The sequence below is a fragment of the Mesitornis unicolor genome, unplaced genomic scaffold (assembly GCF_000695765.1).
Source record: "Mesitornis unicolor isolate BGI_N332 unplaced genomic scaffold, ASM69576v1 scaffold52657, whole genome shotgun sequence".
NCBI lineage: Eukaryota > Metazoa > Chordata > Aves > Mesitornithiformes > Mesitornithidae > Mesitornis > Mesitornis unicolor.
Genome location: NW_010199439.1, coordinates 8356 through 23550, shown reverse-complemented (window position 1 = coordinate 23550; position 15195 = coordinate 8356). Strand labels below are relative to the sequence as shown.

The following is a 15195-nucleotide window of genomic DNA, read 5'->3' as shown; positions in this document are numbered from 1 at the left end:
TTTTGGATATTCAATAACATTTACTACTTTATCGGTATATGCTGGGTTGATTATATGAAGAAACCAACAAAAGTTGTTAGTTTACAAATTCCCTTATTCACAATGGAATACATTAAACATATTGTCTACAGAAAGGGTTTGCTTAGCACCCCCAGGAGGAAAAAAAAAAGTGTTCACATTCTTTAGGTCTGACCCGTGGCAAGGACGTAGAAGGGTTAGATAACATCTGTTACTGACCATATGTAAGCTTTTAATGGTATAAACTCAGAGATTCAGACCAGCTGAATCCAAATTAAAATGCATGTGTAAAAAAACACCCAAAACTGTGACAGAAGTCAGGAACAGAAGACATTCAGACGAGCATGTGGCGCTTTCTGTGAAGAGCAAGATGGTCCGATCGTGAAAAGCTACGGTCACAGTCTGGGCACTGAAAAGGTTTGATTCCTGTGTGCTTGCGGAAATGCCGCGTTAGTTCATCAGAACGAGCAAACTTCCATGTGCACCCCTCCCAAGTGCACTTGTATGGTTTTTCACCTGGAAAAAGAAACACAGAAGTGGAGATTTAAGACACAAACCTATCAGTTAAATATCTGACAGATTTATCCTCTTGCCTTGTCAAATTTCAGCAAGTACTTTAATGCTTACTCAAAAAAGCCTCTGAACAGCACTGGGCTGTGCTAGACACTGTGTAGTCACAGTTAACAGCTCAAAAAATTGTTTCCTGCCACAACTTTTTTATTGTCTCTCTGTTCCTCCCTCTGCCATATTAGCACTTGTTTTGTCTCATCAAGCACAGAAGTGTGAAGGTTGAAGCATCTGTTCGAGTATTTTCAAAACCAGGACCTTGTATTCCAGATCAGTCGGGGGAAAGGACTGGAGCTACCATTCAGCACAGCAGACAAATGTCTTGCTGTGACCTCCTAATGTTACTGTAGTATAAATAAACTGGCACTGTCACAGGTAGCTCAACTTAGAACCTTTCTCAATCATCACTTTCTAATATGTGATCCTCCTCCTCCTCAACACCATTGTGCTGCCCAACAGGTAAAGGGCTGGCTTGATACAAGACCTAAAAGTGTCTGGTATCTTTGTAAAAAACTTGGATGTACATACTTGGCACATCATGATGAACATTTCTGTGGAGAGCAGAGATGGGGCTATGTTTACAGGAACTCAGAAAAGAGAGCTATTGGCACAGCGGTCAGTGTGTCCATACGAAGCAGATGTGTATTAGACACATGGTCCAGACTTTTGCAAATGGGCTACTCCCATGGAAGTCTTGGTCAACTTTAACAGTGATGTAAGAGGTGATGTAGCGCAATTTCAACTGATTTGGTGTTTACAGGGTGTGTAGAATGAGTAATCTGCAAGCGACTTGGACAGAAAATGAGCGAAAAGGCCAGCGAATGTAAAGGATACCAGCACACACCGGGATCCTACTTGGGCTTACAGTCTCTTGTGTGGATTTTTCCTGCTACGACCTCTGTCTTTTGCTCAGCCTGTAACTGTATTCACAACAGTGCCACATCTAACTTCGGCCATTTTGTTATTTATACCTGTGCCCACCTGGCTATTAGCACAAACCAAAAGCTTAGTCTCCTATTTTACCACAGACTTGATAAAAGCAAAGCACAGCAAATGCCCAAACCTGTATGGGTTCTTCTGTGAGCTTTCAGATGGGAGCTTTTAGTGTAGACTTTGTTGCAGCCTTCGTAATCACACCGATGTATTCTGCGTTTTCTCTGTGTGTCTGGAGATTCCACAGGTAAAGGCCTCTTTCCTGGCTGAACTATAACTGAAGGGTGATTCCTGCAAAGTCAAATTGAATGTTAAAAACGGAAAACATTCAGCACAGCAAACCTCAGCTAATGTGATTCATGACTGAGCCCTTTATTCATTGCCACTCTGTCTCTTGGCAGAAAGAACAACATTACATGCATGTTGAAAAATTCGAGAGGGTTTAGCAAATTTCATGTATTCTAGTAGTAATATTTTTAAATGTTTACTCACTTTGTGGCATGACATAGCCATTTGTACTACTCCCTAGTTTTTTTTAAATTTACAGAGGATAAACCCCCTTCACATGCCTGTTTTTCAGTCAAACCCAGGTTTCTCAAACTCTGAGTTCATAGTGAACTTTTCTTGTATTTACTCACAATTTCTCTTCTTCCTTCAAATGTAACTAATTTGCTTGTAATTGGAAACAGCTATTCCATCTTATTAAAGAAACTGTACCTTTAGGGTTTCAAAGCAGAACTCAATCTTTTTTGTTCCAGCCACTCCTTTAGAGAGTAATTAAGAATTTCCTGTTTGGTGCTGGCAGGAGGGTGCGGCCTCCCTGTACCACTGACGTCAATTCCTAAAAGTAGAGTTCAGACCGTGTGGCACACCCACAGGATGTCTCAAGTTGTCCCTCCGCCTTCATAAACATAATTTTTTGCTTTTGAAGCCCACAGGTGCAGTGCAGGTAAGACATGCACTAACTACCCATAGACTTCTGTACAAGCAAAAACACAAACATACATGCATGTGAAAACACATCGAGATTCTGACAAGGTGTCACTGACTGTGGATATTTAGGTATGAACAACACCCCTGCTGCAGAGCTGGGGACAACCTTGATTCCTTCCTCCATGTCAGTATTAGAAAAGGAAAGTAAGCACATATGTCAAAATGGCAAGTGGCATTGCAAATTCTGCAACCTCACAAAGTTGCATTTTTCAACCCATTAGCAGATCTGTAGCAGTGCTTTTAATATATTTTTTTAGCTTTTAACTGAAACTTAGTATATAATGTGCAGGTATTAGCATTCCTTGTCCCAAAACCTGCTGCTCCATGTGACCAAAATAAACCTGCTAGAACTCCGGTCTCTCCTCAGTTACTGTGCTTCACATTTCTTTACTGCTTGAATTGCACTTTATAACACTAGGATGTTATTAGTTATCCAAACCAAGTTCCTTTAGGGGACAAACAATGAATATCTATTTCTCTCACCAAAATAAAGAGCATATGCTAAAGACAGAAAATCTTGTGCACGGTTTGACAAAAAAAAATTTCTATTACTCTCCATGTCAGCAGGATGGGAATTACTGATGCGGGAAAAATGTAATTCTGTTATTAATTCTTTTTTTAGAGTTACAAGCTTGAAACTGGGAGCCAAATTTTCCTTCGTGGGTATTTTGTGACTGTTGAGTGATGTACTCTTCAAGTACACATTAAATGTAACTAAAAATACTATGATGGCAGGCAACCCCAGCTGGTGATGTTAGACACAGATGTACACACTCTAAAATAAGAAAGGCAGGCTTTCAGCTTCCAAAGAAATGCTACTCTAAAATAATGCTCAGTTTTAATGCTGCTGCATACTGGTCTTTTCGGAGAAGCTCTGGCATATAGGACAGCAAGCAAACTTGGCTTAAATCCCTATGTGTGGAGGCTAGTCCTGGACATGGTAACATCTGGAAAAAGGGAGAAAAAGCATATTGGCTGTCTACTGTTCATGATGGATTTCAACCTAAGACCACGCAAAAAAAGTGCTGAGCATTTGTCTCATTTTCCCTATAGAGGAAAGGAGGCTGCCAAGACTACAGAATGATATCAATAATCAGATAGGGTGTGGCAGCTCTAAAAATGGTGAAGGCGGTGTCAAAAATCAGAGGTAAATATTAGGTGAGTGGCAATAATAAAAGCACAGCCTTTATTATTTCATTCCCTCTAACACAACCAGATACACATTCACCTAAGTCTAATCATTTAAGTGCCATTCTTTAATAGATAAAGAGTATCTTCCAAAAATCAGGTTACGATTTCAACAGCTTTCTCTTCCTTTACCACCCGACCACACTGTTGACAGCATAAGTTGGACTTTGGCACTTGCACTCGCAAGAAAATACAACATTAATGAAGCTTCTTATATTTGGTCAGAGGTTACTACCTCAAGTCAGATTTTAGAAATAACTGCAGAGTTTTTTCTATTATGAGACATACTAGAAAGTCCAGCAATCCCTACGGAAATGCCACCAGCATTATATTTTATATTTTGGCATATGCCAAAAACTAACACGAAAGTAAAATCACCCATGTAAAAGTGAGACTCTGAAGGTTTCCTATACCCCTTTATGTGTCTGAACACTGCATTTTGGGCAGCTGGAATCTATGAAAAATGATAAATCATTGCCTAAGTATAACTCATAGTGCAGAGAGGCTGATAAAGCTGTGAAACAACAGGAAAATTTATAAAGGTCTCTCATCTTGTAACGTGTGTGATTTGTCTATGTATTTTTTAATGATAAAAAGATAAAAACTATCATTTACAAACTTCTTGTTGCAGATACAGCAGAATGTGAACTTGAAAGGGCTACCGTTAGGAATGAGCAAGAACTGCAGCCCTACAGCCAGCTAAGAAGTAATTTAAGCCATTACAACGTGAGGACAGGGTATCCATAAACATAATGCTCTGCGTAGGCAAGCAGAGATGCTTTGGAAACACGGCCATTATACCAAACTTTATATTCTTTGCTCAGCAGATGGGTTTCCTGTGGAAACTGGACTCATTGAGAAGTGATTAATGCAAACCACTAATGCAGGTGAGAAGCCTGCCTAAGTCTCAGCTCTGAAGGAAGGGTGTGGTATCAGCCAGGAACAGCATTTACTGGTTTGCTCTTGTCAAAGGGCCCTAACAAAGCTCAAAAGTAAACCGAACCATTTGATAGTTCTGACCTCGCAGAAGTTAGTTCCAAATACATGTGGACCTTGTGCGACAGCTCCATTATGAAAGACAAGTAACACCTAGTTAACACAGATGTTTCCTATTTTATTGTATGTTTATTATAATACAACACAGTTATTTTTAAATAAACAGCATACAGTTTATAAAAGCTAGCTGGCCACTAGTTAATTGCAAAGACCTTGCAGTCTAGAAGTTGCATCTAAGACATGAAAATGAGGAGGGGTGCCCAGAAGAAAGCTATGCAGGAGGCCATCAGCCCTGGAGCCACCGTGTGCCTCCTAACCTGGACACGGTCATTAGCAGGAAGAGGAGGCTGCCTTCTGAGGGAGATGCAGATCACCGGTCCCGTGCTTTCTATCTCTGAATCACCCTGCACTCACACACTGGTTTGAGGAGTCTGGCTTGGAGCCCCTTTATCCGCAGTCCAGGAGGTGAGTACAACCACAATGGTCGGCAGGAAGAAAGGGCAGAAATCAATCCTGAAGTCCTGTACTGTGAGCCCAGCTCAGTTCCCAACTTCCCAAGCTGCTGTCAGAGCCCTGCCCAGAGTGCTGCTGCTGACGGATGAGCGTGGCTTTGGGCCATTCTAGGACTTAGTAAGATGTCAGAATTTTCCCTAGGAAAACGGAAAATGGAAGGGTGCCTGTGGCTCCTCAGGTACTTCTTGAGATTCTTTTAATATTTCCAATTAAAAAGTTTCTGGCCCAGACCTCACTACTTCTTTCTAACCCTTGCTCTGCCTTCTGCAAACAGGACTGTTCTAAACCCAACTAGATCTGTGATCCAGCTCATGCAGTGGCCTCAGTAACAGCTGTACCAGCACAATGAGTTGGTACTGGGGTGGAAACAAGTGGCTGAGAGGAGAGCGAGCTTCAGGAACTACTTGAGCTACCAAAAAAACCACCCACAGAACAATGGCCTCAGGTAAACATGGAATTTCACTGGACATATACAGAACTTCTAGACCTGAGGAGTTGTTTCCACCAAGTAGCTGAATTTTTTTAAAAGACAAGCCCTCCAAGAAACAGAAGTCACAAGAATCTGTTTAAAGAAAGGTATTTTAGGTAACATAAATACAGAGATCAGTATGAGATGTTTTTACAGTATCTTTCCAGTTTGCTGCTGGTTTTACATAAACAGGTAGCACTGGCTTATTGGCAGTCACACTTTCAGTAAATTGTAGGACTGGGACTAGCATTACTTTAGAAATGCATTACATAAATGACAGAACTATGTGGTTGGGTTGTATAAATATGTATCAACTCCTTTATTGCTAAAGAGGAAAAAAAAAAATGAAACCACATTTCACAGTGGCAGTGGAGAGAAGGATGTTTTTCTGTATTTTATCACGTGTTCTATAGCATAACAACACTCCCTCCCACTCCCCAAAATTGGTAACTGCTGCAATGAACGGCTTCTCCTTCTTCTGCTGATTTTGGGACTAGTTAGCTACTTACTCTTGCAACATTACTTGCTGGGGTGACAGTGAGGTCATCATTGGAGGTGATATCTGTTCAGGATAGAAGTCAGTCTTCGATGGTTCACTTCCTGGCTCTACCTTGATTGTTTTCTTCAGTGTAGGCTTCTCATAAGACTCAATGACAGGCACTGTATGGGGGAGGGTAGAAGAGGGAAGGCAACACATAATAAATACAGAGAGTGATGCAAATAAAATAAATACGTAAAAATCTCTAGTTAAAAAAGAGAAATCCCCCAGCTCTCCATTCAGTGCAACAATTTATGCTGAAATACATAATCATTCCATTTTAGTCTATCTCTTGATGAACTATGATTCAAAACAATTCTGTTCATCAGTCCAACATTTTTATCAGTCCAAATCTCAGCAGATAAGCAGCTCTATGCAGGTATAAATCAGAACAGAATACGACCTTGTTAAGCTTGATAAAATATTTACACAGTAAATTCTATGTCTGCATATTTTAGAAGACCAGGAATTACGTTCCATTTCCTAAAATACTAATGTGGTATTTTCCCCAAGATGAGATGGCATAAAAAAGAAATTCTGACACCACCAACCTTGCATGCTACTTGGAGTTTCCATCTCATCTGCAAGTACGGTGGACACCATGATGGGCTGCTGAAGATGGGGCGCATACATGAAAGGAACAGGCTGGACCACAACGGGCTGTATAACTGGAAGTATCCCGGGGCTCCTCAGTCCGTGGCGTGAAAGAGCAGCAGCCATTACAGGCGGGATTGTTATTGGCATGGAAATGGGCTGTACTCCTGGAGGAGATGGTGCGAATTTACTGAGAGGTGAGCTGGGCGAGGACAGAGTCAACCCTGGTGAAGTTCTTCTATGCGCAGTCTGAAATTTCAAGGGGGACGGAGAACTCCCAGCTGAAGGTGGTGAGCTCCGTTTGTTAACTGTAAGGTCTACAGGCTCCATCTGGATCCCATTTGATAGTCCTTCAGGGCTTGAGTAGAATTTATTGTGCAACATGCTCGGTGTAGAATAAATGACGCTGTATTTGTTTGGCTTCATTTGGTCCATGTAATTGGACGGGTATGACTGTCAGGAGGAGTGGAAAAGAAAGAAAGAAAATCAAGTAATAAATCGACACAGACACAACTACTGCTGAAAAAGAAAGGCGGCTAATAAAAATGAGGCAAAATGAAAACGTTTCAAGAAATGACTTTAATGTACTTTCTAAATACAAGTGAATTAAATAAAGCCTAAGATTTCACACAAAGGAAGTTATTTAAGTACTGATTCACTGTTTCAGAAGCAATGTAAAACACATGATGAAAACAAATTCTCAAGGCCTATTCACCCTTCTTTCTCTCCTAAGAAACTCTCTTTCTCCCTTAAGAACTGCTTTTCATACACTAAGCTGCACATTAATTAACTGACATGGTGTAATGCCCAGCATATAAACATATACTGAGGATCACGAAGTCGAGCAAGAAGGGAGTTATATTGGACTTAGAATTGCAAATAATGGGTCCCTATCAACTGCTTAAGTAATTGGAAAACAATCATCACTAAAGCAAGAAATTATGTGTCTGAACCCCATAAGCAATAAAAAAATCCACAGCTGAATTATATAAGCAATGAGTGAGAAACTCAAAGAGGGCAAAACATAAATTCAAAACCTTTCATTTTTTTGAGAAATGAAGTAGCTAACTAGCCAGTCTGATTTTGGAAAACTAGTACAAGAATAAACACTTGGTAAGTTGGAGGAATATTTCTGTTAGTGGTAGCTAGCTTTTCTCATTACAAGGTCACACAGACCCCAAAGCTAATCCTGACCTATGTGACGAACTCCACATTTTAGTGAAAATAATTTTGTAAACCAAGAAGTATTAACATTCCTTGCAGAGTATAGTAGTATTAAACAAATGTCCAGATGAATTTTGCATTTAAAAAGTGTCAAAAACTGAGGTTGCGTTCTGACAGATAACTTCCAGTGGAAAGTGATGTGATGTTCTAACATAGCAGAGACAGACACAGAAAATGCAATCCACACAGACTTTTAGCCTTTAGATGTTGTAAATTATTTGAAATACAATGGTAACTTTGGATTCTAGGTAAGTAAAGCTTCACATTTAAGGCTGAGCAGTTTCACACTAATATTTAAAAACTGCTGAATTACATGGCACCAAAAAGACTTTGAGTGGGATTCAAAAAATGTTCAAAAGAGTAGAAGGTATAGAAGTATAACACTACTGTATTTTTATACATTAATTTCTAAGCCATTTCAAGTATTTTTTTTTCCTGGGGTGAAAACTTCTAGCAATGGATCATCCTTGTTTCTTACCTCTTTCTTCCTTGTGAGGGACAGTTTTGATTTTAAATGTCAATGTTAACTAAAAGTATTTTTGCAAAATGGCACAAATGTATTTTTTTTTCTTTTCAGTTACTGTTTGAAACAGCAAGTTTAGAAAATATTGTATTTTCCTGCTGCATTCACAGCACTGTGATAAAACAACAAAGCTGAGTCACCTATTCCATAAAATACTTGAATAAAGCAGCATACACAATGGTGATTAATCTTCAAATGTTAAATACGACATTAAAACCTCTGAAACTTTATTATCTTTATGACTATTTTTACAAATTCAATCTATAAAAATGTTCATCTTCGATGATAACTGGTTCCTCAGAATTCTATGAAAATGTCATTACTGCAAGCAGTGCTGGCTAAAACAAGTTCTGTTGATTTGCCACCACTGCTGAGTCAAGCACCGAAATTGTTAGCATTCTAAGTGAGGAAGACCACTGAATACTGTTATAGTTTAATATTAAACAGCACTTAATATCTACTAAATCTGATCAAGTTATCTGCATAGGCAAAAATTCAAAATTTAAACACAGAAGAGATACTAAACACTTCTGTTAAAATGGCTGTTATTGGTTTGCAGTACAAAGTTTACTCAGTCTCGACAGACTGTAAATGTTCCACCACCGAGCACCAGTGCACGTACAGTGCTGCAGGACTGTCAGGGACAGTCACAACAAGGTCACTACCTATGAACATTTCTTCCACTGCAAGAATACTAGAAAGGAAAAAGACTATGCGATTCACATCTTAGGCGATGGATGGTTTAGGTCAACGAGTCTATTAAAGAATGAAGCACCTCCAAGCTACAACGTTTCTATAAAAAGTTCCCCTCTTTCAACTCTTCAAGTAACACCAGGTGTGTGTGTTGAAAAAATACTGAACTATTATGTTGTGCAGGGAAATGTAAACTAGAAGAGTTAAGTAATATATATTTAGACAAGCAAGAAATACTGTCCAAGAATTAGGAAGAAAATAATGATGTTTTTACGAAATTATTATTTTAGGGACTTGGTTATTGTACACCACATGCCTTCCATTATTTTGCATAGAAGGTTTTCATTGTTGTAATTAAGCTGGCACAGATTTAACATCAGCTATTTTTTCTGGTAGCTTGGGGAAGCTGAATCATTTTCCTATGTTTTTCTTCCTTCTGCAATTTTAACTGCTGTTTCTATCTGGACTGCAGAAAATGCTGTGACAGAAAAACACGGTGTGTCAGGAAAAAAAGGGTGAAAAAGTTGAGAAGGACGCTAAAACAATGAAAAGGAGAGTATCTGCTGCCAGTCAGACCCGCTGGTGGAAAACAGTTTTGCTCCACTGTCAATTAAGTGTGGTTAAAACCCCACTGGTTTGGAGAAAGTCACACTCAGCTGTCTCGTGGATCTGATGCTCGGCTTTTAGGATAGCAAAGTTTAAGTTTCCGGCTCCCTGGGACACAGCAACTGCCGTCAGGTTGGTATGAACCACTGCTTTCAAATATGGTTAAGTAACTCTCCCTTTCTTTGCCAGGGAAGCAGACAGTGCCCCTTGGGGACATGGGACGGGAGAGTACGGAAGACTTCACAGGCTCTCTCTGTAAATACGGAGCATTAATAATAGTTAAGAAAAAAAAGCCCAATTACCTCTGGTTTTCGAAACACCACCAATTGCAGGAAGCAGAAAGTACTTCGTCACCTGCAAGAGCAGTCTTTTCTCACCTGTCCTACAACTTATGCAAAGTATTCTGTTGGACCAATAGAAGATTAGATATCATTATTCTGTTTGCCTAAAATATTTAAGCTGATACATTTTCCTTGGATTTCTACTGTGGGAATTAACAGTGTATGCAGGAGTTTGGTGTGACTAGATTGAAAAAAACCAACTAAGCCAACAAATTTCCATTTCCTGTAAATTCTGCTTTCCTAAACATCCCTGTGCAGAAAGGTGTGTCACTGCCATAGATCACTATAAAGATGCAAGATTATATTTCAACATATATTCCTTTACAGTCTCCATCAAGCTTTTTTTTAGGTTTGATATCATCACTTTCTCTCTTTGGGCCATACAAAGCAGTTAATTTACCTTTACTTGCTGTTTGACCATAATAAAACCCAGAGCACTGAAACCACAAAGAAACTGGAAAATAAATCAAAGGAACTTCTAATATTTGAGAGTCATATCCACGTGGCTCAAACAATTCAACCAATAAATCCAAAAGGAGAAAGAATCGCCATGCTTTTCCTCTTGACAATCTATCAAGAATAAAGACTGGCCATGTATGTCCCAGGCACAGCTATGGCCACTCAGAAGACTGCTACTCCCACAGGGGGACATTATCAAGCACTAATCTGGTATAATTTGCTAAATTTTGTTATACTGCCACAGTTGAAACATCTTCATTGTGCAGGCAAACAGATTTTGATTTGTAACTAAGACATGAAAAAAGCATTCCCACCACATGAAATTTCTATTCCGGTACACACTTAAGATCTCAACCCCTCATGTAGCACATAGCTATCTTTTAAAATGTGTGAAACAAGTAGTTTTGGGACTGATGGAAGGGAGAGAAAAGCTGTTTATTTCCATTCAAAGAAAGGTGGTAACATAAAAAAGCAACTTCTTTCACTAAATTGTCACTGGTATTTGTTCAAACATTTAAAAAGTTCTCACAGCAAATATTTAGGTAGGATTCAGATGACTTTGTCACTATTTCATAAAGAACTATTGTAAAATGTGTTTAAAAATTCAATTCAATAAATAGAATGAGCTGCTGTTGGAGTGATGAAATGCTGTGGGTGCAAGCTTCAGTCATCTGCAAAGTATAGTTAATCCTTTCAGCCACGCACCCTGGAATACAGTGGTGTCAAACCCATAATTTATTTCCTTCTCCCACCCCAACTAATGGGATTGTTTAAAGACAGACTTTATACCTATGGACAGTGTATGTTCCGGTAAAATAACCAGTAATTCCTAAGGGGCTTCATTTAGTTTGGCCTCTAATGATGCTATCACAATGAAAGACAAAATACAAATAAACTCTGATCTTAGATTTCCGAGTGATGTCAGGCCACAGTGAACTGAACGCTATGCTTAGCACCTCCAAAACAGCACACCAACAGTTCCTCTTTCCTTCCACCTCCTCAAAACAAGGTCAAGAAAAGTAACACGCTCAGTGGCTGCTGTCCTTTCCTATGCTCTCTCCATACCAGGATTCCTTCCTTTAGAGGTGTTTTCAGAGCAGTTTCTGCTGGGGAACCATGGAGACAGGGCCCCAAGGAAGCCACACAACCTGGACCACGAGGGTGCGTACAGAAGCTGAAACGCACACACTCCTTGGCTCGAGGGAAACCTCTCTCTAAAAATGTCCTTTCCTGTGGACTTGCTGCTTTTCCTCTCCTGATCTTTTTTTCTTTCTTTATGCAATAACGAGAAGGAAAGCATATGTAATGACATTTTTACTGTAAAAGTGGCCCATTTTCCACCTTTGATGGACACCATTAGATAGCCTTAGATAATCATAGATAATAATCACTAATCTTAATAAGGTTATGCAGTAATTGAAGTGACAGACAGACTGATCAATACTAAGGTTCTTTCCTGACCCAAATACTGACATTTGTCATACTTACACCCTCAGTGACATATCAGTTACTTTTCTGTTATTACTCTCAAGTAAATAAACCCCATGAAAGTCAAACTGCAATTTTGAAATGTATATAAACTTAACTCTCAGAAAGTGTTAACAGCACTGAAGAAATCAGACTGTTTACAGATGCATTTAAATTGAAGACAATTATTCCATGTTTTAAATGAAACAGGAAGCAAACTTTTCTCTGAAAGAAATATGCCATTTGGAGCATGAGCTTGATGCACTCTAACTTATGCGCACTGACTTCACGCTTTTAACTGATCAGCCTTTCCAGGGGTGTGATTTTATGTTACACTTAATCTGACCTCATTGCAGGCTACTGCTGAAAGGGAAGGTCCTGTTCCCTCATCCTCCTCCTTGCTCTAGCAGTGAGTAGCTGCATGAGTGAGATCATCTCCCTGATCTGACCAAATATAAGGTTATTTTTGGTGGGTTAGCAATTCTGACCATTCAATGAGTTGATCCAAAGGATCCAAATCATCCTGTGGCCCCTCATTTGCTTCATGTCATACAAAGGAGACACAAAGCTGGAAAGGAGGGAGAAAAGCCTGATCCTTCCCTTTCAGCAGCAGCCTGCAGTTGAACAGGTGAAGGATACGTGAAACTGCTTCCTAAGACCTTATTTACCTGGCAGTTTAAATCATCACAGTTCCTATTATCTCCCTCACAACTACACCTTCCTGCTGCTCTTGCTTATCAGACTCTCCTCTGAGCTTATCCTATACACCAAGTTGATGGAAAATTAACCCAAGAGAAAAGTCTCCCCTTCCCCTTTCACAGCCTTTTCTGGGCTGGGCCAAAGCTTAGAGAAATCTTGGTATGAAATTAAAGACAGAAAAACTACAGAGTCATCACAAAGACTAAAATATTTTAAACATCTTACCACTGAAACAGGTTCCATGGCTTCTTGCTTGATAGGGACTGGGTCAAACATTAGCATCTTTTTTATTCCCCTGTTCTGACACCTCTGATGTCCTGGCCTGCACGGAAAAGACAAGGTGTTAGAAAGCTGCAGGAAACCCCCTAATCAATTTCCTGAACTGTAAAGAACTGACCGTTTTGTCAGATTAAAGTGAGTATTTATCCATCTCTAACATAGCTTCTTAAATATTTGACTTGGCCTCATTTAAGTATTTCATTTATTGTAAGTTTATTCTTTTCCAATTGCTACTGAAACAAAGGGGCATTTGCTCACTTTAATGAGAATTAATTTGAAATTTTACTGTGCATGTCAGCACACCAAGATCACAGAATTGTCACTTTCATTAGCTGTCATTAGTGTATATCCACATCAGTTTAGACTATGGATTTCTCATCAGCATTAGAACTCCAGAATAGTCTCCTTTAGCTAATAATATAGTGAACTCATTCTGGAGAGAATATGTCTTGTCCTGATAGGAAAGTTGAAACTTTTAGATACAGTGACATTGAAATCAATGCAAAAGAAAGATTAAAATCCAGGACTAATTTGGACAGGTACATTCAACATGCTGCAATAACTTAACGCAAAAAATACATCAGTTACATCCCCAAGATAACAGATTTAGTGACAATTCGACAATTTGTGCTAATTGCGCAAAAGAAAAGCACTTCAAAAAGTCCGATTGTATGCTGTGCAGCTTCAGTTGTTTTTTTTCTACAGAGTGCTCAACCTTACTTGTCCAATTCTAGCTTATCTCAAACTGCCTGAAATAAACGTATCTAGCATAAACCATGTCATAACTTAACCATCATACTGCACATTTACCATGGTCAACTTGGAAAGATGCTGTGAAGGAACGGAGGAGACACTCCTTTTGGGGTAAGCCATAAGGGTACGGAGTAAAAACCAAGAAAAGCAAAGGAAAGTTGCGCTCAATGACATTTAGATGTTGGCAAGCTTTTATAAAACACTTGAGGTTATACATTGTATCACAGATGTTAAAGGAGCAAGCTCTGATCATTCACAGTACAGCCCTGCCTGGAAGTGGTATGACCTCTATTAAGATGCAAAGATGAAAAAAAAAAAGACACAAATTCAATTTTGACCAGTAGATGGCACTGCAAAGAAACGAACAGAGCCAGACTACACCGTCCAAACAACTTCACCCTATCGAAGTAGGCTAAAGGCTCAACAACAGATTTGTAGTTGGCACTGGCAAATCCTCCCAGAAACGGAAAATTTTAAGATGTACCTGCTCAAATTAAAATTTTCTAATAAGCCTACACTAACGAACAATCTCACAATTAACTATGACGTGCGTTTATAGATAAAAGTTTGTTAAGAGCTTGCAGAGAAAGATGGCATGAGTTGTTACAAGTCTATCACTAATTATTCAGGTATATGAATAAAGTTTAAAGACTTATGGAAATATACTACAACAGTGTACATTTTGAATAATAGAAACAAACAAGTATCAAAAGTAAATCAAAGTATCTTAATTCTTTTACAGAAGTCAAAGGCCTGACAAAAACAAATAGCAAAAAAGTGAGGCAAACAGAGCAGCTCGATGCAATTTCCAGTTTAAACTTAACATGTTTTATTTTAGAAGCAGCTGTGCAAGATGGCACTATTTGCTAAAAGTTGTGAGAATTTTAAAAATACTTTAATTATGTCTGTGAGGTTATTAACTATACTATTTTTTGAATGGTTATCTTTTCTAGGTTTTTAACATTTCACATAGCTAGAACTAACATTTCAGAAGACTGTCTTCCCAGAAACATATCCACATACCTATGCATCACTCACACACATTCCCACACACACATATGCATCATGAAAAAAAGTTATACTTTTAGACAAAATATATTTACAGTAAAATGCAGCATCTCAGACCTCATACATAAGAATTTGGAACTACTTGCTTTCAGGTGTCCAGAAACTATCAATTTTTAGTTTATATGTGCATAGATAAAGTGACACCCTAATTTGTACTTTAGCAAAGAAAGGAAGGAAGTAGAATAAAGAAAGAGAGCAACAGAAAGAGGGAGGAAGAGAAGGAAGCGAAGAAAGAATGTGAAGAAAGAAGGAAAGATGAAAAGAAAGAAAGGGG

General features: G+C 39.0%; 1 protein-coding gene across 1 annotated transcript in view; it reads right to left on the bottom strand.

Annotated features, from left to right (window-relative positions):
* KLF3 (Kruppel-like factor 3 (basic)) overlaps positions 1-15195 on the bottom strand; it is a 19910-nt gene continuing 4715 nt past the window's right edge. The window contains exons 2-6 of the mRNA XM_010189441.1: positions 13047-13143; positions 6767-7262; positions 6187-6337; positions 1649-1809; positions 1-534 (exon numbers count right to left, since the gene is read on the bottom strand). Coding sequence (XP_010187743.1) covers positions 353-534; positions 1649-1809; positions 6187-6337; positions 6767-7262; positions 13047-13103 — 1047 coding nt within the window. The 5' untranslated portion in view covers positions 13104-13143 and the 3' untranslated portion in view covers positions 1-352. The remainder of the gene's footprint in view (positions 535-1648; positions 1810-6186; positions 6338-6766; positions 7263-13046; positions 13144-15195) is intronic.